The 26,822-nt window shown below is 41.0% G+C and overlaps 1 protein-coding gene across 4 annotated transcripts; it reads left to right on the forward strand.

Annotated features, from left to right (window-relative positions):
* On the forward strand, positions 207-26,470 carry LOC8072739 (disease resistance protein RGA2). 4 transcript variants are annotated; one of them, XM_021460987.1, is made up of 7 exons: positions 207-443; positions 594-705; positions 797-861; positions 20,350-21,400; positions 23,851-25,765; positions 25,864-25,965; positions 26,078-26,470. In XM_021460987.1, exons 4-6 carry the CDS (start codon positions 20,363-20,365, stop codon positions 25,959-25,961), a joined length of 3,051 nt encoding a protein of 1,016 aa, XP_021316662.1. In that variant the 5' UTR covers positions 207-443; positions 594-705; positions 797-861; positions 20,350-20,362; the 3' UTR covers positions 25,962-25,965; positions 26,078-26,470. The 4 variants fall into 4 exon arrangements, with proteins under 4 accessions (XP_021316662.1, XP_021316663.1, XP_021316664.1 ...); XM_021460988.1 differs by having other exon boundaries at positions 677-705; XM_021460989.1 differs by lacking the exon at positions 594-705.

Genomic DNA, 26,822 nt, shown 5'->3' on the forward strand with positions numbered 1-26,822 from the left:
ATACATTCCTTCCTGGGCACAGCAAGCACGCCCTGCCCCCTGTGACCTTATTTGGATGCACATATATTCATCTTAATACATATATATTGAATTGGATCAGATCGGAGTGAAATTAAACTAAGTTCCATTCTAATCCACTCAAACAAATGTAGATTGAAGTGGATACACATGCATCCAAACTAGGCCTGACCCGTCCGAAAATATATCCCTCGCTTCCCGATAGATACAATACATGCGGCCTCTGTGTGTATAAAGCAGGCCTCCTATAGCTGCTTCTTCACGTCTGATACCCCCACCATATCGCTTTCATTCATTCATGTCACACACATCACTGCTGCGCTGATCCATCCATCTGCTCTCTTCTCTGGGTAGACGCATCCGATCTGACATCGGAGCCAACTACCAAGCTTGCGAACTCGTTGATCGTCTCGCTCTGTGTGACTGTAAGCACTCAACATTAGTTCAGCATGTACTTCTTCTCGATCTGTTTCTTTTCCTTTTATTTCAAATAATGAAATAGAAATGCCCTCCATAGAGGTTGCATTGAACCAACCACTGATGAATAATAAGGTACTTTTGTTTTATTTGCACAGTTGCATTGATTGCTGCCATTCGTTGTGATTCTAACCCAACATCAATTTTCTCATATTTGTTCAACGAACCACGAACATACCAGTCATCGTGGTTTCCAGTAATACAAAAATTGTATGTTGCTCCCTTCCTCTATCGCCGTCTGATTTGCTAGCTTGATTCATCTGCTTCATCTGTTGATCGAACCATCCGCTCTGTTCTCAAGGCACGTGGGTCCGATCGGTGCCAGGTGCCAGCGGGTGAACTCCTCGATCATCTTGTTCTATAATTGTAAGTTCTCCATATTCAGCACTGCTCGATCTGTCTTTCGTTTCAAATAAATAATACTAGTTATTCGTAATTCCAGAGTTGATTGCAACCATCCGTTGTCATTCAAACTCAATCTTTCCATATTTGTTTGGATAAGACCATCATCTGCCATCGTGGTTTCCAGTTAAACAAAAAATGGTTTCCAGTTAAACAAAAAATTGTATGTTATCCCCATGTCTGTTCTGTTCTGGTGTGGCTGATTCATGTGCTTCATCTGTTGATATTATAAAAGATTTTTCTCTACAAGACCACAGGACAGTCAGAAAGAGCGGATTTGTGCACCGGTATTGTACTCATTGAAATAGTCACAGACATGTTGTGAAAAAACATTGTCTGCTTGGGTGTGCTGGAGACACAAAACATAGAATCATGGTGTCCAGTGGACAAAATCGATGAATGAAGTGTGCTACGCACAAATCTGCCTTGTGCTGCGGACAAAAGTAAAATCCCTATGTACACTAAAAAGATTTACCGTGACCTAGGCGGGCAGGAATTTCAACCGCCTCGGTTAATGCCTGGCATTAACCAAGGCGGTCATTTTATTAACCGAGGCAGTTACAAAAATCACCTTGCAAAATTTATTAACTGAGTAGATATACTAATGTAACCGTCTCGGTAAATCATTAACCAAGGTGGGCATTTTAATTCCAACCGCCTCGGTAAATCAGGAATAGCCCGCTAGCCCAAGAGGCCCAGTTCTGAGGTCACATATATATACAAGAGACTAGGTTTTTTAGCCTCAGCCGCACTCCTCTCCCCAAGCGGAACATCTCTCCCTCCCAACTTGCACAGCCGCACTGCTCTATCACCTCACGCAGGTAGCAGCGGCCCACCCCTCTCCTGGCGCCATCCCACCTCCCCCTCCTCCACATCTGGCTGCGGCACCCCACCCCTCTCCCGGTGGTGCGCGTGGGGCCATATGGGGCGGTGAAGGGTCGAGATGGCGGACTAGAGGGGGGTGAATAGTCCTTTCTAAAACTTATTACGCCGGCTAACCGAAACAAATGCGGAATTAAAACTATCGGTCTAGCCAAGACTACACCCCTCTATCTAAGTTCTCTAGCACCTTGAAAAGATCCTAAACAAGCAAGCAATGTGCTACCTTAGCAAGAGCTCACCTAACCAATTCTAGGAGCAAGGTCACACAAACCTATGCCACTAGTACTTTGCAAACTGGGGGAGCTCCTACACAAACTAGTGAGGCAAAGCGCACAAAGCCTAAGCTCACTAGCAAGCTCAATAACAAGGCAACTAATGCCAAATTAGAGAGCGCAACTTACTTAGCTACACAAACTAAGCAATGTGACTAACAAGGTTACACAAACCAAATTAGTCACGCAAGGGAACTACTTCTAGCTACACAAGCAAGAAGGTAACTAGCAAGCTACACAAGCTAACTAGTTACAAGAGCAACTACACAAGCACAAATATATGAATGTAAAAACAAGCTTGTGTTAGGGACTTGCAAACCAACGGGAAGAACAAAGTTGACACGATGATTTTCTCCCGAGGTTCACTTGGTTGCCACCAAGCTACGTCCCCGTTGTGTCGACCAACACTTGGTGGTTCGGCGGCTAAGAGGTGTTACACGAACCTCGTCCCCACTAGGACACCGCAAGAACCTATCCACAAGTGAGGTAGCTCAATGACACACACGATCCAATAGAGTTGCTCTTCGCGATCCCCGCGGGGTGAGCACCGTACCCCTCACAATCTCTTCTCTCGAGCACCGCACAATCTCCTTGCGTGCTTCGACGGAGTCACAAGCCACCAAGCCGTCTAGGAGGTGGCAACCTCCAAGAGTAACAAGCACCACCGGCTTGCAACACGAACACCTAGTGCCACTCGATGCAATCTCTCAATGCAACGCACTAGAATCACTCACTCGCTATTGATTCGCACTCTTGCAAGCACAAGTGAGTTAGAGGCTTTCCTAGCACTTCCCAAGCATGGACACTAAGTCCCAAGGGTGCTCAGCACCAGCCAAGGCTGGCCACCACTTCTATTTATAGCCCCAAGGGCTAAACTAGCCGTTGCCCTTTCACTGGGCAAAACACGTGGGCACCGGACGCTCACAGGGAGCCACCGGACGCTCAATCTCCCAGCGTCCGGTGCTCAGGCGTCGGCCACGTGTCACTAGCCGTTTGAAAACGACCATTGCCGCCAACGGCTACTTCGCACGCGCGCCTGCTCAGCACCACCGGACGCTCAACTAGTCCACACCGTACGCGTCCGGTGCACACCGGACTCGTACGCAAAGAGCTCCACAAACTCGCACGGTCACCGGACGCAAGCCACCGGACGCACCCTGAGCGTCCGGTGCTCACCGGACTCATGCGCAGTGAGGGTCGCCAAACCGCCCGCACACCGGACGCTGAGCACCGGACTCTCTCCGGTCCGTCCGGTGCACTCTGCTGCACCCGACAGCACACCGGACGCTAAAGGCCAGCGTCCGGTGCCTCCGCACAGAGCGTCCGGTGAGTGTTTCCTACTGAGAAACACTCCCGCGACTTCTCCAAAATTCCCACCGGCGCAATAGAAAATATGCACTTAATTTTCTCAAAAGCGCCGAATCCCGCCTCGCAAGCTCGGCGGGAGGGAGAGAGAAACCCACACCTCCCTCAACCCTAGGAACACCACCTCCTTTGTAAAGTGTGCCAACACCAACAAGTGTACACCACCATGTGCAAGTGTGTTAGCATTTTCACAAACATTTTCCCAAAGGAGTTAGCCTCTCAACTTGCCACGCCACTCGATCCTAACACGTATGCAAAGTTAGATCGCTCAAGTGGCACTAGATGACCGATATGCAAACAAGTTTGCCTCTCTTGATAGTACGGTCATCTATCCTAAATCCGGTCATAAACTTCTCTCCACACCTATGACCGGTGAAATGGAAATGCCCTAGGTTATACCTTTGCCTTGCGCTTTCCATTCCATCTCCTCCAATGTTGATGCAACACATGCACCAACCAATCACCAAATGATATGATCCATTTCATATCATCACGTGACCGTATTGGTTCATCGATCTTGACCTCACTTGCTCTTCACCGTTGCCTCGGTCCATCGGCGCCAAGTCTTGCTCAAGCTTCACCGTCACACGCGGTCCCTCGCTTCAAAGCCTCCGACTTGCCCTTCACTCTTGCAACCGGTCCATCGAGCCAAGCCTCATCTTGATCTTCTCCACCTTGGTCACATGACTCCATGTCATGTCTCATATGCAATGAGCTCCTTCATCATCACATCATCACCTGTGGACTAATCTCCTGTGTATCTCACATAAACACTATTAGTCCACCTAAGTTGTCACTCAATTACCAAAACCAAACAAGGACCTTTCAGGCGGTACGGTGGCGTGTGATGCCACTGGGCATCGTGGTTAAGCCACCATTAACGGTGACCTTTCAATCATGGCGGTCGCCTATGTCCAACTTGGTTAACCAAAAATGACCGCCCCGGTTAAGATTTCTGTAGCAGTGATATAAACATTCTCCTCTACCTAGCTTGTGGTTGATTTTGTGTTTTTGAAACATCCTTATGTTTCTATTATCATTCACAAAGACAAAAACAATTTTTGAAATGTATGCATCATTAACAGAATACTCTTTTCGTCCAGAAACATAAGGATCTAAGATTGTTCTAATTAGCCAAATATCCTAATTTAACTAAGTTTATAGTGAAGAATATTATTTTCTATGGTACAATATCAAAGACTCTGTGTCATGGTGTTTCACTTGCCATACAAGGCTTGCAACAAACTCTGGTTGCCTTAACGCTGTATACACTATGGAGCTTCTCCAAACTATAAGTGGGGGTCTCCTGGTCCTCTGCGCATCGATACCCCACCACTCCACACCAAGAATGTAGATCCTCGTCTAGTAGGTCTCCAAACTAAAGGGTACTAAAACACGCACAAGCAAGTGAAGACAACCTCATATATACGCCCAGCTGCAATAACATTGGAAAAAGTCTGTCAATTTCCTGTAAACACCGGATGATCTGCTGCCTTCAAAAGATCCATCACAAGATCATATGTTGCTACTAATTGTTTACTTTTTCCAACTACTGAACTAGTTGTTTACTTTTTTGAACTATTGGACAGTACCTTGTTTGTTTTTTTTCTTCAATATCGCCGGATCATCTGGTGCTCGCAAACACCGTAAGTCACTCCACTGGACCACACCGGATGATCTGCCAACTTCAAAGTTCATTTGCCTGGATGGTTCGATGCTCTCTGCCTACTAGGCTATGCAGTTGTCATGTCTCTGGTCATCATCAAATGATCCATACTTCTGCCTTTCAATTAGATCATCCCATAGTCCAGCAAGGATTATTTTTCCTAGGTGCTTCCAACTTCAGTTGTCAGGTGCATATATTTATCCCATCACAGGACTGCCCAATGTGTCCTTCAGCGCACCAAGTACTTTTTGCTCCATTTCACCACTAGTACAGGGAAGGGCTTTAGCCACGGGCCGTAAGGGCCTTTAGTCCCGGCTACGAAACCGGAACTAAGGTTTCGGAACTAAATGTCCCACCTTTAGTCCCGGTTCCGTGGACCGGGACTAAAGGTCCACCTTTAGTCACGGTTGGTAACAGCAACCGGGACTAAAAGGTGCGCCAGGGTGTGCCACCTCACTACCGGATTCCAGTCCTTTGCCGAGAGCTTAGAACGCTCGGCAAATGGGCAAACACACTCGGCAAACCTTTTGCCGAGAGCAGCTCTCGGCAAAGAAACGCCGACAAACAAGCTACCGGCAAAGGATCGTTTGCCGAGAGCCGCTCTCGGGAAAATTGTTCCCGAGCACATGGAGTCCACCTCTCGGCAAACTATAGCTCTCGGTGAACGTTAGCGCTAGTAACGGCGAAAACGACCGTTAACGGTCAGTTCTGACAACTTCTCGAACTTCTTTGCCGAGAGCCCCGCTCGGCAAATAGTTTTTTTTTAAAAAAAAGAAAAATAATGGCAGCCGAACTGGTTTGCAAAATTTATTTTATATTGAGGTTTGCCGAGAGCCCATCTCGGCAAAGACTTTTTAAAAAAATGAAAGAAGGATTCTGCCATTTTTTTACTGGGCTTTGCCGAGAGCCTAGAGCTTGGCTCTCGGCAAAGTGACTCTTTGCCGAGAGCCATGTTCTTGGCAAAGGTCCAGGCTTTGCCGAGCGCCTAGAGCTTGGCTCTCGGCAAACTGACTCTTTGCCGAGAGCCTTGTTCTCGACAAAGGTCCAGGCTTTGCCGAGAGTCGTGCAGTTCCGGCTTTCGGCAAACGTTTAGCTCTCGGCAAAGGCTCCAGAGAGCTTTTTTTAATTCTGTTTTGATTCCAGCTATTATTCATAGATAAAACACATATTAACAATTAACAGATATAACACATCCAACTCAAATTGCAAAACTAACATGTCCATCACATATATTAACAAAGTGTATCACAATATCCACACCATGTCCATCACATTATCTCAAAATATCACAAAGTATCTCAAAGTTTCACAACATCCACAAGTTCACTGCTGCCATGCATCCCAATTTGCCCCTCCTGGAGGCGGCTGCTGCGACGGAGGCGCACGTGGTGGATACCCATACCCCGACCCACTCGACGGTGGCTGAAGCTGTAGAAGTGGTGGATTCGCTAACCCTCCGGACGGAGGCACCTCATTCGAACCCGCCGATTGAACCTGCACAAAGGAGAAGAAAAATTAGTACTTATACTAAGGCATAAAATTGTAATCTAGGCTTAGTAAAGTCAAAAATTTACAGAACTAGTTATAAATTTGTAATCTAAGCCTAGACACATAAAAAATTCGGCAGCACCTCCCCTATACCTGGGGTTCCCAAAACCTGCAAGAAAACTAACGACACGATGGCCGTCCACCACATCTCAACGGCACGATGGCCGAGACACATATATATCAATGGCATGAAGGCATCCCATCACATATGAACAGCACGATGTCCGACATGCACAATAAAGACGTTTTGTTAGAGAAGTTGAACTCACGTAAGGTGGCTGTGGGTAAGGTGGAGGAGCGAACAACTCTGGTGGCGCTGGACGACCCATCGTGAGGCCAAAGCTTGCCACGTACTGAGCCAAGGCGTCGAACCTCTGTGTCTGGAACTCTCGCTCCCTCCGTTGCGCTTCCTCCATCATAGCCTTATGCTCCTCTGGCGCTTGCACCTTGGCCTATACTTTTTCACCGCATTGTTACAAGCAATTTCGAGGAATGTAAAAACCAATGAACGATGAATAAAACAGAAATAACCTATAGTGCAGCAACACGATGCGTCGAAGTGTCCACCCTGGGGCGTATGGGCACGCTATCGCTCCTGCTGCTTGCCCGAACCTGTGAGAGACTGGCCTCCATTTTTAGTCCCGGTTGTTGCTATTGCTACCAACCGGGACTAAAGACTTTTTTCTTTTTTCTTTTTCTTTTCATTTGGTTTTCCATTTAGGGTTTACAATTATGTTATTGTTATTTTCGAATGCGTATTGTTTGCTGGTAGTTTATGGAACACGCACCTATAATTTATATAATTTAAAGCATTACATATAAGTATACTATAAAACACTATATATATAAATAATATGTATCTATAGGTCCATAATATAATATTTACACATATGCTTCACGGACAAAGTATTTACAACACAATTTATCTCCGCCACTCAAGCATCGTACAAATGATCATCGTTATTTGGTTTCATCTGCTCTTGAGGGTTGAAGTAGCACTCGCCGTCGGGATCCAGGACTTGGTCGTTAAGAAATCCTGCGATTGTCTCCTGAATTCCTTTTAGGCGCACCGCATCCAACACCTGCTCCTTCGGCCACATCTCCTTTAATAGACATTAAAGAAAAAAGTTAGAGTCATAGATTACCAATTGATATTGCCAGAGATCAATAACAATTAGTATCCAATGAAAGCTGCATTTGTGTGCATATATAGAAAAAATTAGTATATATCTTCATATTGATCTGGTTAATTAGTTAAATAGAATGTACACACGATAACGACACTTACTTAAAGTTGTAGAGAAAGAGTATATATCTTTTATCTTTTTGGTTGATCAAGAACCTCCATAGATTTCTCTTCGTTTGAGTTCTCCATAAGACATACAGGGTCTTGTGGTCTTTGAATACAACATTTGGATCCACAAATCCAATCTCCTTGTCATTTCTAACTCTGAGGTCCCTCATCATGTTTCTGTATATGTATAGCGGGTTTCTGTAATTAGTTATATATATACATGATAAGTTACAGAGACATTATTGAAAGGAAGAATCACTTACAGACAGAAGCAACTCATTAGAGATTTGTCAAGAGCGTCCATGTGGCATAGTTGGTGTAGCTCATTAAATTGAACATAAATAATATCATCACCACGAAAGTAAAGATAGTTTCTAATTCGGACACAAACATAGTCATCTGCTCTTCTGACACACGCTGCCATGTACCATTTGTTTAGCATGTACATTTGTGTTCCAAGCTTGCTGAGGGCCGCAGGGTTGTATAAACTCTTGCCATATGTATATTCCTTTTGCCAATGATCAATTTGTGGAGCACTTTCAATTGGTGCCCCAGCTATCATTTGGGCTAAGCTAAGACCAGTTTCCGCAAAAAAAATTTCAAGCTCATTAAATTTTAAATCTGTCGGTATCTGCTGGTCTAGCACATCAATGTTTGAACCATATTCATTTCCAATAACTAGCGGGGGCACTGATTGCTTTGATTGTTCCCCGAGTTGTGCTACACCCTTGCGTGCTCTTTTCTCTTTCTTCTTCTCTTCTTCTATGGATTTCCTTAAAGTGCGATCATAGTCCGATAAAGATGATGATTCTTTCTGAGCTTCACGCCTCTTTTTTTGTTCAGCCTCAACCCTTTGTCGTAGATCTTCTGGCCGTAGTAAGAGGTATGGCTTCTTAGGGTTTCGCTTGGCTTCTCTTTCAGTCTTAAGTTTCTTGAAGAAACTATCCATGTCTGATTTTACCGAAGCATTTAGTTCTGCATCAGTCTTCTCATAGGACAGCTTCTTAGGAATGATAGCTTGTTTCTTTTCGGAGGCTTTCTTTTTTGGCGGCGGGGCGGCCGACACATTTGATTGTGTGGCCGGCCTCTTCTTTCGTGCTGGAGCCACGTGTGGAGGCGATGGGGCGGCCGGTGGTGGTGTTGGAGCCCGAGGAGGCGGCGTTGGAGCCCTAGGTGGCTTTGGAGACCTAGGTGGCGATGTTGGAGCCTGAGGTGGTGGTGTTGGAGCCCGAGGTGGCGGTGTTGGAGCCCTAGGTGGTGGCGTTGGAGCCTGAGGTGGTGGTGATGGAGACCGAGGAGATGCAGCCGTGTCTTGCACTCCCTCGTCATCACCCGCAGCACTATAACATGTTGGTGACCACCTGTGAAATCAAAAGGTATATGAGTAAACCGCTAACTAAGAGAATGCAAAATAAAGTTAGTGAACAAATGTATAGTCAATTTTCATCCGCACCTAGGATTAGATTCATGACGAGGAGGTGGTGGTAGACTACTAGGTGATGCCCCAGGAATAATGATGTAGCGCTTGCGCCAACAAATAAAAGTCTTCTCTGCTTCTCCTAGAGTCTTCTATCCATCACCTCCTTCTATCTCAAGCTGCACATTACTGAAGCCTTTGACAACTCTATCCACCGAGATACTAGCATATCTAGGTGAAACTATCGCTCCATGGATTCTTGGTGTCCTCGTAGGGTTGACAGGAGTTACAACAGCGACAGCAACCATGACTGTGGCACTCCCCTGTGGAATGTGCAGCTCACATGTTGTCAGAGGTTCAGTGATGTCATCCACCGGAAAGTGCAGCCCCACGTCGTCTTGAATAGTTGGCATCTCCGTGGAAGCACAACTACTTTTCAACTGACCGGGGGGGCTAATGTTGACTCTAGGCTCTGATGCAGTTTGCCCTTGTATAGAACTTACTACAATCTGCACTTGTCTTTTGATCTCCTCGTTCATTCTCTCTTCAAGCGCTTTCTCTCGCGCTATCGCTTCACGAGCCGCTTCACGTGACTCCATCACCATTGCCTCCAACCTACGCAACCGCTCTGCTTCCTCTTCCTTCTTTTGTTGGCGGCTTCTATAAGTCAGTCTATCTTTAGGGAAGCCATGCTCCCATGATACCTCCCCATAGCCTCTGGTTCACCCACCATGTTCAGCAGTCTCCAGGGCGTATGTCAGCTCATCCTTTTTTCTATTTGGCTGCCAGGTGCCGCTTTCAACTAATCCTCTAGCATAGGCCATTCTCTGTCCTACTCTCTCGAGCTTTTCGCCGTACACTATCTTTCCGGTCTCTAGGTCTATGGTTCCTCCGTGACCAAAGAACCAATACTTGGCGCGCTCGGGCCAGTGCATTGATTCTGGTTCGATCCCTCTCCTAAGAATCTCTTGTTCTAGCTTTTGCCACTTAGGAATAGCAGTCGTGTAGCCACCTGAACCCAAGTGATGGTGGTATTGCTTTTGTTTAGCATTTTCCTGATTCTTGATCATCCGTGCCTGACCCTCTTCTGAGTTCTTAAACTCTACGAACTCATCCCAAAAAGGCCTCAACTTGACGTAGGCCTTGTTGCTGAAATCTAGTGTCCGGCCTTGTGCAACAAAAGTCTTGTATAATGTCTTCTTCCAAGCCTGAAATTGTTTGGCCATCTTCTACATAGCCCAGATTTTAACCTTCTCCTTCAAAGCTTCATCCTGTGTATCGAGCGTGAAATGTTGATGGATATCTAGCCAAATCAATTCCTTGTCACGATCTGAGACAAAACTAATATTAGGGTTATCTTTACGATGCCTCCATTCACGAGCACTGACCGGGAGCCTGTTCCTTACAAGGTAGCCACAGTGCACAACAAATTTTTTAAAATTAGCCCCAAGTACTTATCTTGTACCCTCATCGAATTTCGACCCTCCAACGGCTTCTTCGGGCCGCGCACTTTTCTACTCTTCTCAGAAGTTGTTGCCGATTTAGAGGGCTACACAAACAAGTATAAATATATTAGTATAAATGTCATTTATTTTAATTTTATATATATACATATATACTAGATTGTAGATAGACCTCATCAGGATTATCTCCCACAAGTTCTTCATAATCAGCAAAGTACTCACTCCCATCATCTTCGCCTGGGGGATCTGGACTGGCGCCGCTGTTGATTAGGTCCATCATTGCATCATCCATATTGTCATTCGGATTGGCCATTTCTGCAAATTTAATCAAGTGTTAAAAGTTTTTGACGCGGTCAACAAAAATTATTTGCATAGGCTAAACTTAGACAATATTTGGATACAACTAAAGCTTTTATTCCATAAATTATTCGATACAACAACTAAAGACTTGTTTAGTTTCAAAAATATTCGATACAACAACTAAGGCCTAACATAAACTAATTAAGCTTTTATATACAGGATACATATATAACAATAAACTAATTACAACTAAGGCCTAACATAAACTAATTATATCATATAAATTATATAATACAAAAGATAAATTATAAAATAAAAATTATACATCTCATCTTAATATCTATCCCTACTAACTAATTACAACACAAGATAAATTATATCATATAAATTATATAATACAAAAGATAAATTATAAAATAAAAATTATACATCTCATCTTAATATCTATCCCTACTAACTAATTACAACACAAGATAAATTATATCATATAAATTATATAATACAAAAGATAAATTATAAAATAGAAATTATACATCTCATCTTAATATCTATCCCTACTAACTAATTACAACACAGGATAAATTATATCATATAAATTATATAATACAAAAGATAAATTATAAAATAGAAATTATACATCTCATCTCAATATCTATCCCTACTAACTAATTACAACACAAGATAAATTATATCATATAAATTATATAATACAAAAAATAAATTATAAAATAGAAAGTATACATCTCATCTCAATATCTATCCCTACTAACTAATTACAACACATGATAAATTATATCATATAAATTATATAATACAAAAGATAAATTACAAAATAGAAATTATACATCTCATCTCAATATCTATCCCTACTAACTAATTACAACACAGAGTAAATTATATCATATAAATTATATAATACAAAAGATAAATTATAAAATAGAAATTATACATCTCATCTCAATATCTATCCCTAGTAACTAATTACAACACAAGATAGTTTCTCATAACAATTTCTCATCCAAATCTAAACATATATAGTTTCTCATTACAATTTGCTCAACCTATATAGTTTCTAAAAAAACATCACAATGCAAAAGTGTCGGCCGAGAGATCATCTTCGTGGTGGCGGCCGAGGGAGAAGAAGCTCGCACGCGCGGTGTACGGAGAAGAAACGCGCGCGGCGTACGGTCGCCGGAGAAGAAGCTCTCGGCGGCGTGGCCGGAGAAGAAGCTATTGGCGGTGTACGGAGAAGAAGGCGCTCGGCGCCGGAGAAAGAAGCAGTGGGGGAGCTCCTCGGCTCGGTGGCGGCGGCGGTGGGGGCGATCCTCAGCTGCGGTGGCGGCGGCGGCGCTCCTGGGCTCGGCCGGGGACGAGGGTGAGGCGACGGCGGGGAGGAGCGGCGCGCGGCGGAGGAAGTTAGGGCAACATCGATATGAGGAAGAAGACTGTGCGCTTAAATATACGCGGGGACCTTTAGTCCCGGTTCTAACCTTTAGTCCCGGTTCTAGCCAGAAACCGGGAGTAAATGTATTTTTGCTGTTTTTTATTATTTATGCTTACAATAATTAGATTAATGTTGTCAATTGCATAGTAAATAGAATCATAGGTATTAATTTGTTAAAAAATAATAGTTCCATTTCTTCTTGTCTAATTGCTTAGATAATAAATTTGGAAACATAAAATCTTTTCATCACTTATATTAGCAAACTTAAATATGAAAAATAATTAGTATTTTGTTAATGCAAAAATGAATGATTTAATTTTAATATCTTAAAGTAGATGTTTTTGATAGAAAATTTGTTTGTGCATTATTTAAACGTAAATTTTGTTTATTTATCATCATTTATCTCCAAAATCATGATATACGTGATATTCACCATTATCATTGGATTATTTTTTAAAGATTTTTCTCTATTTCTTATTTATTTATGCTTACAACAATATTCACCATTACATCGGATTATCTCTAACAACTTTGTATTCAATTTTTTTTCATTTCAAGTCATCAAATGGGTCATTTGACCAAGTTTGACCAAAACTCGTCTTGGATTTTGAACAAATGTGCTTAGGATTGGCTCAAATTTATCCAAATGGAAAAATGGACAATATATCAAATGTAGATCTTGATGATCTCTACCAACTTTGTATTCAAATTTTTTTCATTTCAAGTCATCAAATGGGTCATTTGACCAAGTTTGACCAAAGTCAAAGCATTGCTTTTTAGAAACACACACTTTGACCCAACCCTATATGGTCTCAAATGGAAAAGTAATGAATACAAAGTTTGTTGTACTCATCAAGTTCTACATTTTGTCTATTGGTCAACTTTTCTTTTGGAAAAGTTTGAACCACTCAATTTTGAATTTTGAAAGAATTCATAGCCACGCATCGGTTTTCGGAACCCTAGATGGTCTCGAATGGAAAAGTCATGAATACCAATATTGTTCCACTCATCAAAATCTACATTTAATATATAGACCATTTTTACATTTGACAAAGTGTTGGGAAGGTGTAGTTGAAAATCCACAACTGACACGTATAGTTTCATATAGTTTGTGTGAGATTCAAGATTTGGTGGGTATTGTGAACTTAAACTTTCTCAAATGAAAAAATTGTCTATATAAAAAGTTTAGATCTTGATGATATCTAACAACTTGGTATTCAAAATTTTTTCATTTTAAGTAATTTAGTTTGTCATTTGACCAAAACCCGTCTTGGATTTTGAACAAATGTGCTTAGGATTGGCTCAAATTTATCCAAATGGAAAAATGGACAATTTATCAAATGTAGATCTTGATGATCCCTAATAACTTTGTATTCAATTTTTTTCATTTCAAGTCATCAAATGGGTCATTTGACCAAGTTTGACCAAAGTCAAAGCATTGCTTTTTAGAAACACACACTTTGATCGAACCCTATATGGTCTCAAATGGAAAAGTAATTAATACAGAGTTTGTTGCACTCATCAAGTTCTACATTTGGTCTAATGGTCAACTTTTCTTTTGGAAAAGTTTGAACCACTCAATTTTGAATTTTGAAAGAATTCATAGCCACGCATCGGTTTTCGGAACCCTAGATGGTCTCCAATGGAAGAGTCATGAATACCAATATTGTTCCACTCATCAAAATCTACATTTAATATATAGACAATTTTTGCATTTGACAAAGTGTTGGGAAGGTGTAGTTGAAAATCCATAATTGACACATATAGTTTCATATAGTTTGTGTGAGATTCAAGATTTGGTGGGTATTGTGAACTTAAACTTTCTCAAATGGAAAAATTGTCTATATAAAAAGTTTAGATCTTGATGATATCTAACAACTTCGTATTCAAAATTTTTTCATTTTAAGTAATTTAGTTTGTCATTTGACCAAGTTTGACCAAGTTTTACTATTTTTGCATTTGACAAAGTGTTGGGAAGGTGTAGTTAAAAATCCACAATTGACACATCTCTTACAATAGCAAACTTAAATGTCATTTCCCACAAGTCATTTCATTATTTGAAATGATATAAAACAAGAACAACTAATATAAACATCTTAAGTTACAATTGTCACATACACATACTCTAATGCAATCTATTTATTAGGCGGGCACAATAGTGATCTTCTTTTTGACGTATGTTCCTTGGTCATGATCTTGACGTAACCATGGAGTGTCCTCATCATTTATTAGTATGCTCGGATCTTTGGTCACATTGAAAGGCGTGATTCGGTCATCCCTTTCATAATCTTCTGAAATATCTGACTTGTCCTCAATTCCCACAATGTTTCTTTTCCCTAAGAGAACTATATGGCGTTTTGGCTCATTTGTTGATTTGTTGTCATTTTTCCCTCTCTTCTGTTTTGTAGACATGTCTTTCACATAGAACACCTGATTCACATCGGAAGCAAGGACGAATGGTTCATCTTTGTAACCAACATTGTTGAGGTCCAATGTTGTCATTCCATAGTCTTTGTCAACTGTCACCCCGCCTCCGGTAACCTTCACCCATTGGCACCGGAACAAAGGGACTTTAAAATTAGGTGCGTAGTCTAGTTTCCAAATCTCCTCTATACGGCCATAATATGTTTGTCTATTTCCATTCGGGTCTATGGCGTCTACGCGAAGTCTACTATTTTGGTTCGTGCTTCTTTTATCTTGGCCTAGGGTGTAAAATGTATTTCCATTTATCTCGTACCCTTTGTACGTGAGGATGTGCCATGATGGTTGCCTAGCCAACAAATACAGTTGCTCATCAATCTGGTCATTACCCTGACATTCTTTTCGTAACCAATCACTGAAAGTGTCCATGTGCTGACGCATAAACCAAGCTTCATTCTTCTCTAGGAATTGGGATCGTAGGAAGTCCTTGTGTTTCGTGACATACGGCTCCACCACGGAAGAGTTTTGAAGAACTATGTAGTGTGCTTTATTGAAAGAATCGTCCCCCGTATCGATGTATGTTTTCTTTCCTAGTGTTCCCTTTCCACTCAGTCTCCCCTCGTGTCGCGATTCAGGAACACCAATTGGGTGAAGTTCAAGAATGAATTCAACACAGAAGTCAATGACCTCCTCTGTCCCATAGCCCTCTGTGATGCTTCCTTCTGGCCGAGCATGTTGGTGAACATATTTCTTCAGAACTCCCATAAACCTCTCGAAGGGAAACATATTGTGTAGGAACACAGGACTCAGAATATTGATCTCCTTGACCAGATGAACTAGGAGGTGTGTCATGATATCAAAGAAGGATGGAGGGAACACTAACTCAAAGCTGACAAGACATTGAACCACATCATTCTGTAGAGCAGCTAGTTCCACTGGATTGATTGCCTTCTGAGAAATTGCATTGAGGAATGCACATAGCTTTACGGTGGCCAGACGTACATGTGGAGGTAGAATTCCTCTTAATGCAACTGGAAGCAATTGCGTCATAAGCACATGGCAGTCATGCAACTTAGTTCAGAAATTTCTTCTTAGGCACATTAATTATACCTTTTATATTAGAGGAGAATCCAGATGGGACCTTGATGTTGCTTAAGCATTCAAACATGATTTCTTTCTCTTCATTGCTAAGAGTGTAGCTAGCAGGTCTTAAATATTGGCGTCCATCATCTGTCTTCTCTGGATGCAGGTTGTCTCATTCTTCCATGCGTTGCAAGTCTTGTCGTGCTTCAAGTGAATCCTTAGGCTTACCATATACACCCATGAATCCTAGAAGGTTCACACAAAGATTCTTTGTTAGGTGCATGACGTCGATCGCATTTCGGACCTCTAGGACTTGCCAATAGGGTAGCTCCCAAAATATTGACTTCTTCTTCCACATGGGTGCATGACCTGCTGCATCTTTTGGAACTGGTTGGCTGCCTTGTCCCTTACCAAAAACTACTTTCACATCCTTAACCATCTCAAATACATCTTCTCCAGCTCTGTTGCGAGGCTTGCATCGGTGGTCTGCATTACCTTTAAAATGCTTTCCTTTCTTTCTAACTGGGTCATTCATAGAAAGAAATCGACGATACCCAAGGTACACGAACTTTCTGCATTTTTTGAAATATATACTATCAAGGTCATCAAAACAGTGTGTGCATGCATTATATCCATTGTTTGACTGCCCTGAAAGATTACTTAGAGCAGGCCAATCATTGATTGTCACAAACAATAGTGCTGGCAAGTCGAAGTGTTCCTGTTTGTACTCATCCCACACACGAACACCTGTTTCACTCCATAAAAGAAGGAGTTCTTCAATTAATGGCCTTAGATAGACATCAATGTCATTGCCCGGTTGCTTCAGGCCTTGGATGAGCACCGGCATCATAATGAACTTTCGCTTCATGCATAACCATGGAGGAAGGTTGTAGATACATAGTGTAACAGGCCAAGTGCTATGACTACTGCTCTGCTCACCAAAAGGATTCATACAGTCCGTACTTAAAGCGAACCTTAAGTTTCTTGCGTCTTTTGCAAACTCTGGAAATTCCCTGTCTTGCTCTCCACTAGGACCCATCAGCAGGGTATCTCAACATGTTGTCTACTTTACGGTCTTCTTTGTGCCACCGCAACAATTTTGCATGGTCCTTATTTCTAAAAAGACGTTTCAGACGTGGTATTATAGGAGCATACCACATAACCTTTGCAGGGATTTTTTTCTGGGACGTTCTTCCCCCTCAACATCGCCATGGTCATCTCGCCTGATCTTATACCGTGATGCTTTACATATAGGGCATTCATCTAAATTCTCGTAGTCCTTGCCACGGTATAGAATGCAGTCGTTAGAACATGCATGTATCTTCTTGATTTCTAATCCCAAAGGACAGACGATCTGTTTTGCTTCATACGTAGTAATGGGCAGTTCATTAGGCTTCGGCAGCATCTTTTTTTGGATCTTCAGTAATTGCCCAAATGCCTTATCGGATACACCATTCTGTGCCTTCCATTTTAACAACTCCAGTGTTGTACCCAGTTTTTTTTTGCCCATCTTGGGCAGATGGGTATAGTAATTTATTGTGATCTTCTAACATGTGGTCAAACTTTGTCTTCTCTTTTTCACTTTCGCAATCTTTCTGTGCATCACGAATGACATCACAAAGAGCATCATCTTCAACAGGTGCGCCTTCTGTACCTGCCTCAGCTTCAGCTTCTCCCATTGTTGTATCACCGAAGTCACCGTATTGAGCAATAATGTCGCCAGGCTCCAACTGTTCTTCTTCACCTTCTTCCATCATTATCCCGTTTTCTCCATGCTTGGTCCAACAAATATAGTTTGGCATAAAACCCGACTTCAACAAATGTGAGTGAATATTTCTAGAGCTAGAATATTTCTTCAAATTCTGACACAAGGCACATGGGCAACATATGAATCCATCCCGCTTGTTTTCGTCGGCCACTCTTAAGAAATAATGCACACCATCAATGAATTCTTTGGAGCGGCGATCGGCATTGTACATCCAATGACGTGTCATTCTCTGCATTGCAACGTAAAGTATTATAAGTTTCTAATTTTTTATACAGAAATTAAAATAACAAATAACCTAAAATTCTCTATTTCTAGTTTTTCTAAACCAGCAAAATTAAAAAGACATAAAAGTTCTCTATTTTCTAACTAATCATGAAATGCAAGCATACTAGTTATAATTAACTAATTAACCATGTCATAAAGTGCAAATTAAAGAAATATAAGTTTCTAATTTTTAATAGAGAAATTAAAGTAACAAAAAACCTAAAATTCTCTATTTGTAATTTTTCTAAACAAGCAAAATTAAAAAAGCTCAAAAGTTCTCTATGTTTCTAACTAATCATGAAAGCCCGTATGCATACTAGTTATAATTAACTAATTAACCTTGTCATAAATTGCAAATTAAAGTATTATAAGTTTCTAATTTTTAATAGAGAAACAAAAAACCTAATATTCTCTATTTCTAATTTCTCTAAAAAGCAAAATTAAAAAACCACAAAAATTCTCTATTTTCCTAAATAATCATGAAATGTGGTATGCATACTAGTTATAATTAACTAATTAAATTGGTCAAAAATTGCAAATTAAAGTATTATATGTTTTAATTTTTTTTTCTAAACTAATTAAAATAAAAAAACATATTATCACTATTTCTCTAAAAAACGCGTCGTTGTTGAGAAGACGATGAAGCTAATAACCTCTTAAAAAACCATAAAATAAAAAACAACATACATAACACTAGGAAATGACATATGCCGCTGCTAAATGTTGAGAAGATGAAGCTAGTGACCTCTTAACAAGTCGATGACGGTGTAGAAATGATGAAATGAATCAATAGCCGGAGATGAGAGCAATAACAAGCAACTCCAAATGAAGAACACAGCAAAAGAGTGAAGATCGATGGGCTCGGCCAGAGGAAGAAGAGTTCAAATATGGGGAAGGACATTTAGTCCCGAACCTATTTAAAAACCGGGTCTAAATTCCAACACTAGTCCCAGCCGGTGAGACGGACCGGGACAACAGCTTTTAATCCCGGTTGGTGTTACCAACCGGGACTAAAGGCTATGCTTTTGTCCCGGTTCGTGAGACCAACCGGGACTAAAGGTCCCCTCTGCCGATCTCTGACACCATAGCCGTTGGGCAGGGGACTTTTAGTCCCGGTTGGTCTCACCAACCGGAACTAAATATGTTTTCGTCCCGGACGCTGGTTGGGCCGAGATTATTGTTCATTTTGGGCAAGTGACCAAAGGCCTGTTCTGTAGTAGTGCACCGCCAATCTTCATGCCGACTTCTTTTCTTCCATACAGGGACCTATTTTCAGTTGTATCATATCTTTAACAAACACACATAGGCAGTAGTTACTCCCATCTTCAATAAACCACATTACGTATGTGTTCATACTTGTTTAACGATTTGAGTATGTTTATATACTCATATTAAGATATTCTAGATCATAACACACAACAAAATTTCGAAGGAATCCATATTTTTCAATATATTACTAAAATATCACTATTGTAGTATATATAATAATTATAGCCACATACTCCATGTATGCATACATACTTAACATACATATCACCTTAGATGGTCTAGTATGATCATATACTACAACTACATACATTTTATTCGGTCATATACACCCTAAATCTAGAGATATGGACATGGGAGTAACTACTCCTGGGAGTACGAAGTATGTATGTATATATATATATATATATATATATATATATAATAGTGGGCACATTATCCTTACAATGTCCCTATTTTTTGTGATTCATGACAACACCAGCAATCATAAAACTGGATAGAATGTAAACTAATGAAATATATATGCACCATGTTTACCACAACTTCCTGTTCTCTCCCCCTCTCTATATGCCTATCCGTCCAGTTTCTTATTATTGTTAGATATGTTACTTATCTTCCACACACAAACATATACTCACACACAGGTTGAGATTGGTGTGACTGCTTTTGGTTTTTGGTGCCAAGTATATATAGCAACATCATCCATATAGATCAAATGTTCAAATATTCACATCTTCTACTCACTAATTTGCCAACTCTGTTCTTTTTTCTTGTTACTATGTAACAGATCTAGTACCAAAAGTATCCAGCGAGGCCCCTCAATTATAATTTTGTGATTAGTTGCTGCATTCCCTACTATCAATTCCATTCTAGTACTTATCTAGTGCTACAACTTTGCCATTTCACTAGTGCCCATGATACAGGGCCTTAGTGCTTATAGCATCTTTAAACAAACCACATTATCAAAAAATGACATTTTATCTAATATTGATTTTGTAGATACCAAACAACAATGGCGGTGGTATTGGATGCTTTAGCATCGTACCTCCAAGACATGTTGATGGAGATGGCCAAAGAAGAGGTGCATCTGCTGTTGGGTGTCCCTGATGAGATAAAAAAGATGGGCATCAAGCTCGGGGACCTCAAGAGGTTCCTTGCTGATGCTGACAAGAGGAACATCACCGACGAGAGTGTGCAATCATGGGTCAGAGAGCTTAGGAATGCCATGTATGATGCCACCAACATCATTGATTTGTGCCAGCTCAAGGCTACAGAACAGGGTCCAAGCAGGGATATGGGCTGCTTCAATCCATTGCTCTTTTGTATGAGGAACCCTCTCCATGCCCATGACATTGGCAATCGGATCAAAAATCTTAATGAGAGGCTAGATGACATTGAGGAACGTAGCAAAACCTTCAACTTCATCAACCTTGCATCTTATGAGAACAACAGACGAAAGGTACAATCCTCTTGTCGTGCTAGGCGTGAGACGACAGGGGAGGATGAGGTCAGTGTTGTTGGTGAGAAGATTGATGAGGACACAATACATCTTGTGGATTTGCTCACAAAGGAGAAAAATGTACATGAACACAAAAAAGTTATGGTTTATGCTATTGTGGGAGTTGGAGGGATCGGAAAAACCACCCTTGCCAAGAAGATCTTCAACCATGACATCATCAAACTAGAGTTTGAAAAGAGAATGTGGTTGAGTGTTAATCAAGACTTTAGTGACATTGGTCTATTAGAGAGAGCTATCACTGAAGCACAAGGAGACCATCAAGCAGCCAGAAACACAAAGGGTGCACTAGAGCGAATCCTTAAAGAAGCCTTGGAGGGGTGCAAGACCTTATTGGTGATGGATGATGTTTGGGACCACCATGCATGGGAGAAGGTGCTCAAGCCTCCATTGATAAACTCACTTGCTCGAGGAAGCTGTGTTCTCGTAACAACTAGACATGACACGGTCGCTCGAGGCATGATGGCGGAGGTGCCCTACCACCATGTCGACAAACTAGAGCAAGAAGATGCCTGGTGTTTGCTCAAAAACCAGGTTCGTGCACATTTGCCTGACATACTATCTAGATGGTCAGTAGTCTTGTACATTTTCTTATGAAACAGGAGGGGTTGAGACGCCTACTAGAAATTTTATTGAAATAAGAGCAATACATTTGCTTCACAATTTATATTTAGCTAGTCAATCTGTACGTGCCATCCCCCTAAGTTGCATTATCTTCTATTGTCTTAACTTTTAAAATATCTAATTGAGTTAGAAACATTAAAATAACATATGTAAATTTTATCTTTTCTCTTACAGCACCCTCATGATATTATGATTTTACTAGATCCTGTAAACATATTAAAACAAAATTAATGATTTAAAGTTGTGTTTTAAAAATTACATAAAAAGTTAAAGAAAGTACTCACGGAGGCTTTGGTACATATCTGGTTTTACCATGGACATCTCTAGCTAGTCTCATCTCTAGAATCCTTAGAAAGCTAACATTATCCTAGCAAATCCATATATCAGCACAAGGGATATCACATTAGGTTTACCTACCTCCAAGAGAGAATGAATAAGAGAGAAAATAATGTAGCATTGCAGGTCAAGATCGAGCTAGTCTGTACTTAGCTCCTGGTTAAAGAAAATTCCATATTTGACAGCCAAAGATAATATGGTTTTTTATTTGTCCCTGAAAAAGTTCCCTTCCTATATGACACTATTTTTTCTGTGCCAATTTAACACTTTGTAGAGGTAACGTCGCTTATAAACTTGGCCAGAGAGCATTTTGCCCCTAATGTTTATATTTTCTCTCCTTGCTTCTTCCACCTTCAACTAGGCCTGACAGCAAGTCCAATTTCTGATAAATTTGTGGTTGATATAGTTGCAACATCCATGATCCATGATATATGTTTAAGTTATTACAGTAAAGTAGAATCAACATACTTCATCCACACAAAAAAACCCAATTCGATCAAACTAGCTCATGTTTTTCCAAGCTTATAGTAAATAGTATCAAATACTTATATATCCAAATAAATTAATTATGAAAATATTCTAAACTAATCTAATGATACTTATTTAGTGTCATGAATAAGAGCGAGCACTACTTTTCTGCACTGACGTCACCGAGGTGCAATGTGGTGTTAGTAAATATTACATATACAGTGATTTTTTTTATTAGATAGAAGGTTTCTCCCGCTTTATTACGCATAAAACGAAAAATAGCATCCAGGTTCAAAGCGTATGCACGCCCGCCAAAAAACGACCCAAAGGTCTATCCCATTAACAACCTGCACAGGCTCAAAGGCAGACAACTGGACAAAACACTCTCAGAACTTGTTGAATTCGCATCTTTGTAAACCAGCTCTGAAGACTGGGCAGTCAAAACTCCCAAACTTGGTCCTTGCATCCCCTGGTATCCTCCCAGCAGATCATCATAGGTTTCACCGCCTTGGCCTCCATTTGTGTGACAAACTTCTCCACACGTACTCCAACCTCCTGCTTGAACTAGGCACATCCACCTTCGCAGCATTCTTACTGTCAACAGGAAGACCTGCTTCTCGCTGCTCCATCCTATTCCCAGAAAACAGAAATCATTGCGTAATTTCCATAAGCACCAAAGGACTGCACAACACTGAAACAAGAGGTGGTCAACCGACTCTTTTTCAGCACAAAATAAACAAGATGAATCTAACACTTCCCTTGTTTTAGCTAAGTTATCTCTTGTTAGTCTGTTATTGGATAAAAGCCACAAGAAGACCTGTACTCGAGGTGGGATATGTAGTTTCCAAACTGTGTGAACATAAGTAGAGATCACTCGCCTATGATTAACTACTGCATATAATGACTGTACTGAGTATTTACCATCTGAACTGTAACTCCATATAATTTGGTCTTCATCATCCAGAAAGGTTATATGTTCTGCTACTTCTAACAGCTGGTATCGATCTTCTAAAAGTGGGTTTAAGAACTCCCCCATCCCATACCTCTGCTATAGTTTTTTCATGTTGCTCATTAATTATGTAAAGAGGCCAATATTGGATAGCTAAGCTTGAGTTACCAAACCAATTGTCTTCCCAAAAATGAATCTTTTTCCCATACCAATTTTCCACATGATACCCATACTGGATGCTTTAATATAATAGTCCATAAAACTCCCTTCCAAAAAGGGGAGACATTAATGTCAGAACAACACAGTAAGTTTGGTTTCTCAGTTATATACTTATAATCTACAATTTGCCTCCAAATTGAGAGTTCAAATGGTATCTAAAGATCCAAGAACTCAAAAGACACAAATTAAGACATCTCAGTTCTGTAGTTATAATATACAATGATTTTTCCGCGTGTGAATGATACATCGACCATAAATTTAGAACGTCATAAGTGATTTTGCTTCTGCGCACAATATCGTATACTAGCACCTGATTTTGCTTCTGATTAGGACAAAATGTGTATATATGTACATATTCCATTTATTTGACTGGTCTTGCTGCTTGCAGGTGGTCAGAAATGAAAATAATGATGAACTAAAGGTTGATACACTTAAGGACGTTGGAATGTTGATTCTAGAAAAATGTGATGGTTTGCCTCTTGCCGTCAAAGTAATAGGAGGCCTCCTCCGACAGAAAAAGACAAGGCGTAGTGAGTGGACAATGATCCTAAATGATTCTACATGGTCAGTATCTCAAATGCCTGAAGAGCTAAACTATGCAGTATACCTTAGCTATCAAGATTTGCATCCTGAGTTGAAGTCTTGCTTTCTGTACTACGCCCTCCTCCCCAAGAGCATGGTGTTTTGGTATGACCGCATTGTTGCCATGTGGATTAGTGAAGGATTTGTTCATGGAAACTCACATGATTTAGAAGTATTAGGAAGAGAGTACTATGACCAGTTAATAGCTAGGAACCTTTTAGAGCCTGATGAAGGGTACACAGACAATATGGTTTGCAATATGCATGATGTTGTTCGCTCATTCGCTCAGTTCTTGGCTAGAGATGAAGCACTGATAGCTCACAAAAGCGAAGCTGGCCTTACCAATAATATTAACCCACAAAATGTTATTCGGTTATCACTAAAAAGCAATGAGTCTGAGTCAAATGAGCTAGGGTGGAGTTCTTTACAAGGACATATATCACTACGAACACTGATTTTAGTTGGGAAAATAAAGATGAACCCAGGTGATTCACTGTCATGTTTTCCATGTTTACGGGCCCTACATATAGAAGATGGAAATTTTGATGCCTTCTCTAAATCATTGGTCCAACTGAAACACTTGAGGTATTTGTGCCTAGATGGCACTGACACGTCTAAGCTGCCAGAAAAAATAGGCAAGATGAAGTTCTTGCAGTTCATTGACCTTTCCAATTGCAAAAAATTGGTGAAGCTTCCTTGTGGCATTGCAAAGTTACATCAGCTGAGGTACATAAGCCTTCTTTACTCAGGTATAAACAATATACCAAGGGGTTTCTGCAGCCTAACTAATTTGACGACATTGATGGGGTTTCCAGTCCACATAGATGGTGATTGGTGTAGTTTGGAAGAATTAGGATCTCTTAACCAGCTGGCACATCTTGATATACGTGGCCTTGAAAATGTATCTTCTTCCTCATTTGCTATAAAGGCCAGGCTTGCTGAAAAGGTGCGCCTCAGCTATCTGTGGTTACAGTGCAGAGGTGCTCACCGCATGGTAAAACATGAAGAGCAACAACAAATCCAGGAGGTGTTTGATGAGCTCTGTCCACCACCATGCTTGGAAAATCTTACAATCCAAGGGTACTTCAGTAGACAACTTCCAAAGTGGATGACTTCAACAGAAATTTCGTCCCTTGGAAGCTTGAGGATTCTAGTGATAGTAGACTTGCCTTATTGTACGGAACTACCTGATGGCTTGTGCCAGCTCCCCAGCTTGGAGTTGCTACAGATTAAAAGTGCCCCACACATCAAGGGTATTGGGCCAGAGTTCATAATACCACACCATCATGAGCTCCCACGTGCTATGGAAAACATTGGTTCCGGGTTGGAAATGGCGATGGTTAGATGTCCGCACCTCGAGAGGATCAGCAACCTGCCAAAATTGCATAACCTCCGGATCATAAGTTGCCCAGAGTTGAAGGTGCTAGAGGGTTTGCCATCACTTCAAAGACTTGAACTGGTGGACTACGACATGAACACAGTCCCTGCATACTTGCAGGACGTGAACCCAAGGGATTTGCTTCTATACTGTGACGCCTCTCTGCTTGCTTCTATAGCTAAAGGGAAATCTAGCCCTGAGTGGGACAAGTTCAGCCATATCAAGCAGGTTAAGGCATATGCAAATGATTACTACAGCAACATTCGAAGGAAGTGGTATGTGAAGTACACGAGAGATCCTTTTAGCTTTAAGACAAACATCAGGCTCTCTGCTGACGCTTCAGGTAAATTAACACAACTGCTGTTTACATTGCCTACTGAGTACCTTTCCTGCAATCCTGCTCTTTAAACTTCTCTCACTTGACTGCATCTGCCGTTTCAGAGGATGAAATGGAGGAACTTTTATTGGACGAAGTGGAGGAAATTTCAAGGGACGAAATAGAATTAGAATGTGTGGATATAGAACAACAGAGGGAGTAATCAAGTAAGCTGCTACAAGGCTATTATTACTACATACAGTGTTTGTTACTAGTTGTTCGTTAAGGGCGTCTAACACTGCCGAGTATATATAAAATGCTGTTGTACATTGCCTGCAGGTGGAGTGCCCATCTGTGGGGCGCAGTTGTTACTAGAAGCAGCAATGCAGAATATGTGATGTCAGTTTATTCCTTTTTTTTATGTCTGCGGGTTGTTCTGAGGAGGTCAGATATTCGACAGTGCAAATAAAATGAGACTGGATTGTGATGTGAATTCGTTCGTTTTTCTTTACGTTACAGTTGAATTTCGATGGAGTTTGCCTCTGGAGAACTGAGAGGCTTGTGTATGTAAAAGTTGAGTCGTTACTGAACAAATGTTGTGATACAGCTTCTTTCAGCTTGATGGTTTATGTTGTGTCTGGAAAAGGCTGCTTGCGAATGGTGTGAGCTGCTTCTATCCATTTATCAAGGCAAGTCATTGTAAAATGAGACCAGATCCAATCCTTTGCGCAAATTTACTCCTGTTCAGTTGCCAATATTTATTTCTTCAAGAATTGTAGCATGCCGAGTTGACTTCTATGAAATGAATTCTTATAATCTAACGCCTACAGCTGCCATATACTGATATTAGCAACACTGATATAACAAGAAGTAACACTGATATACTGTAAAACTGGAACATCGATCCAGACATACAGAAGAAGATTATGGTGACATCTCATTGTTCGGCAGGGTGGGGGGTTCATTATGATAATATCTGTGCTCCGCGTAAAGCCTTGTTTAGTTCCCTGGATGAAAGATTTTTTGGTACAATAGCACTTTTATTGTCCGGTACTCCTCTTTTTAAATTGCACATATCTCAAAG

This window comes from Sorghum bicolor, chromosome 5, assembly GCF_000003195.3.
Source record: "Sorghum bicolor cultivar BTx623 chromosome 5, Sorghum_bicolor_NCBIv3, whole genome shotgun sequence".
Classification (NCBI taxonomy): Eukaryota; Viridiplantae; Streptophyta; class Magnoliopsida; order Poales; family Poaceae; genus Sorghum; species Sorghum bicolor.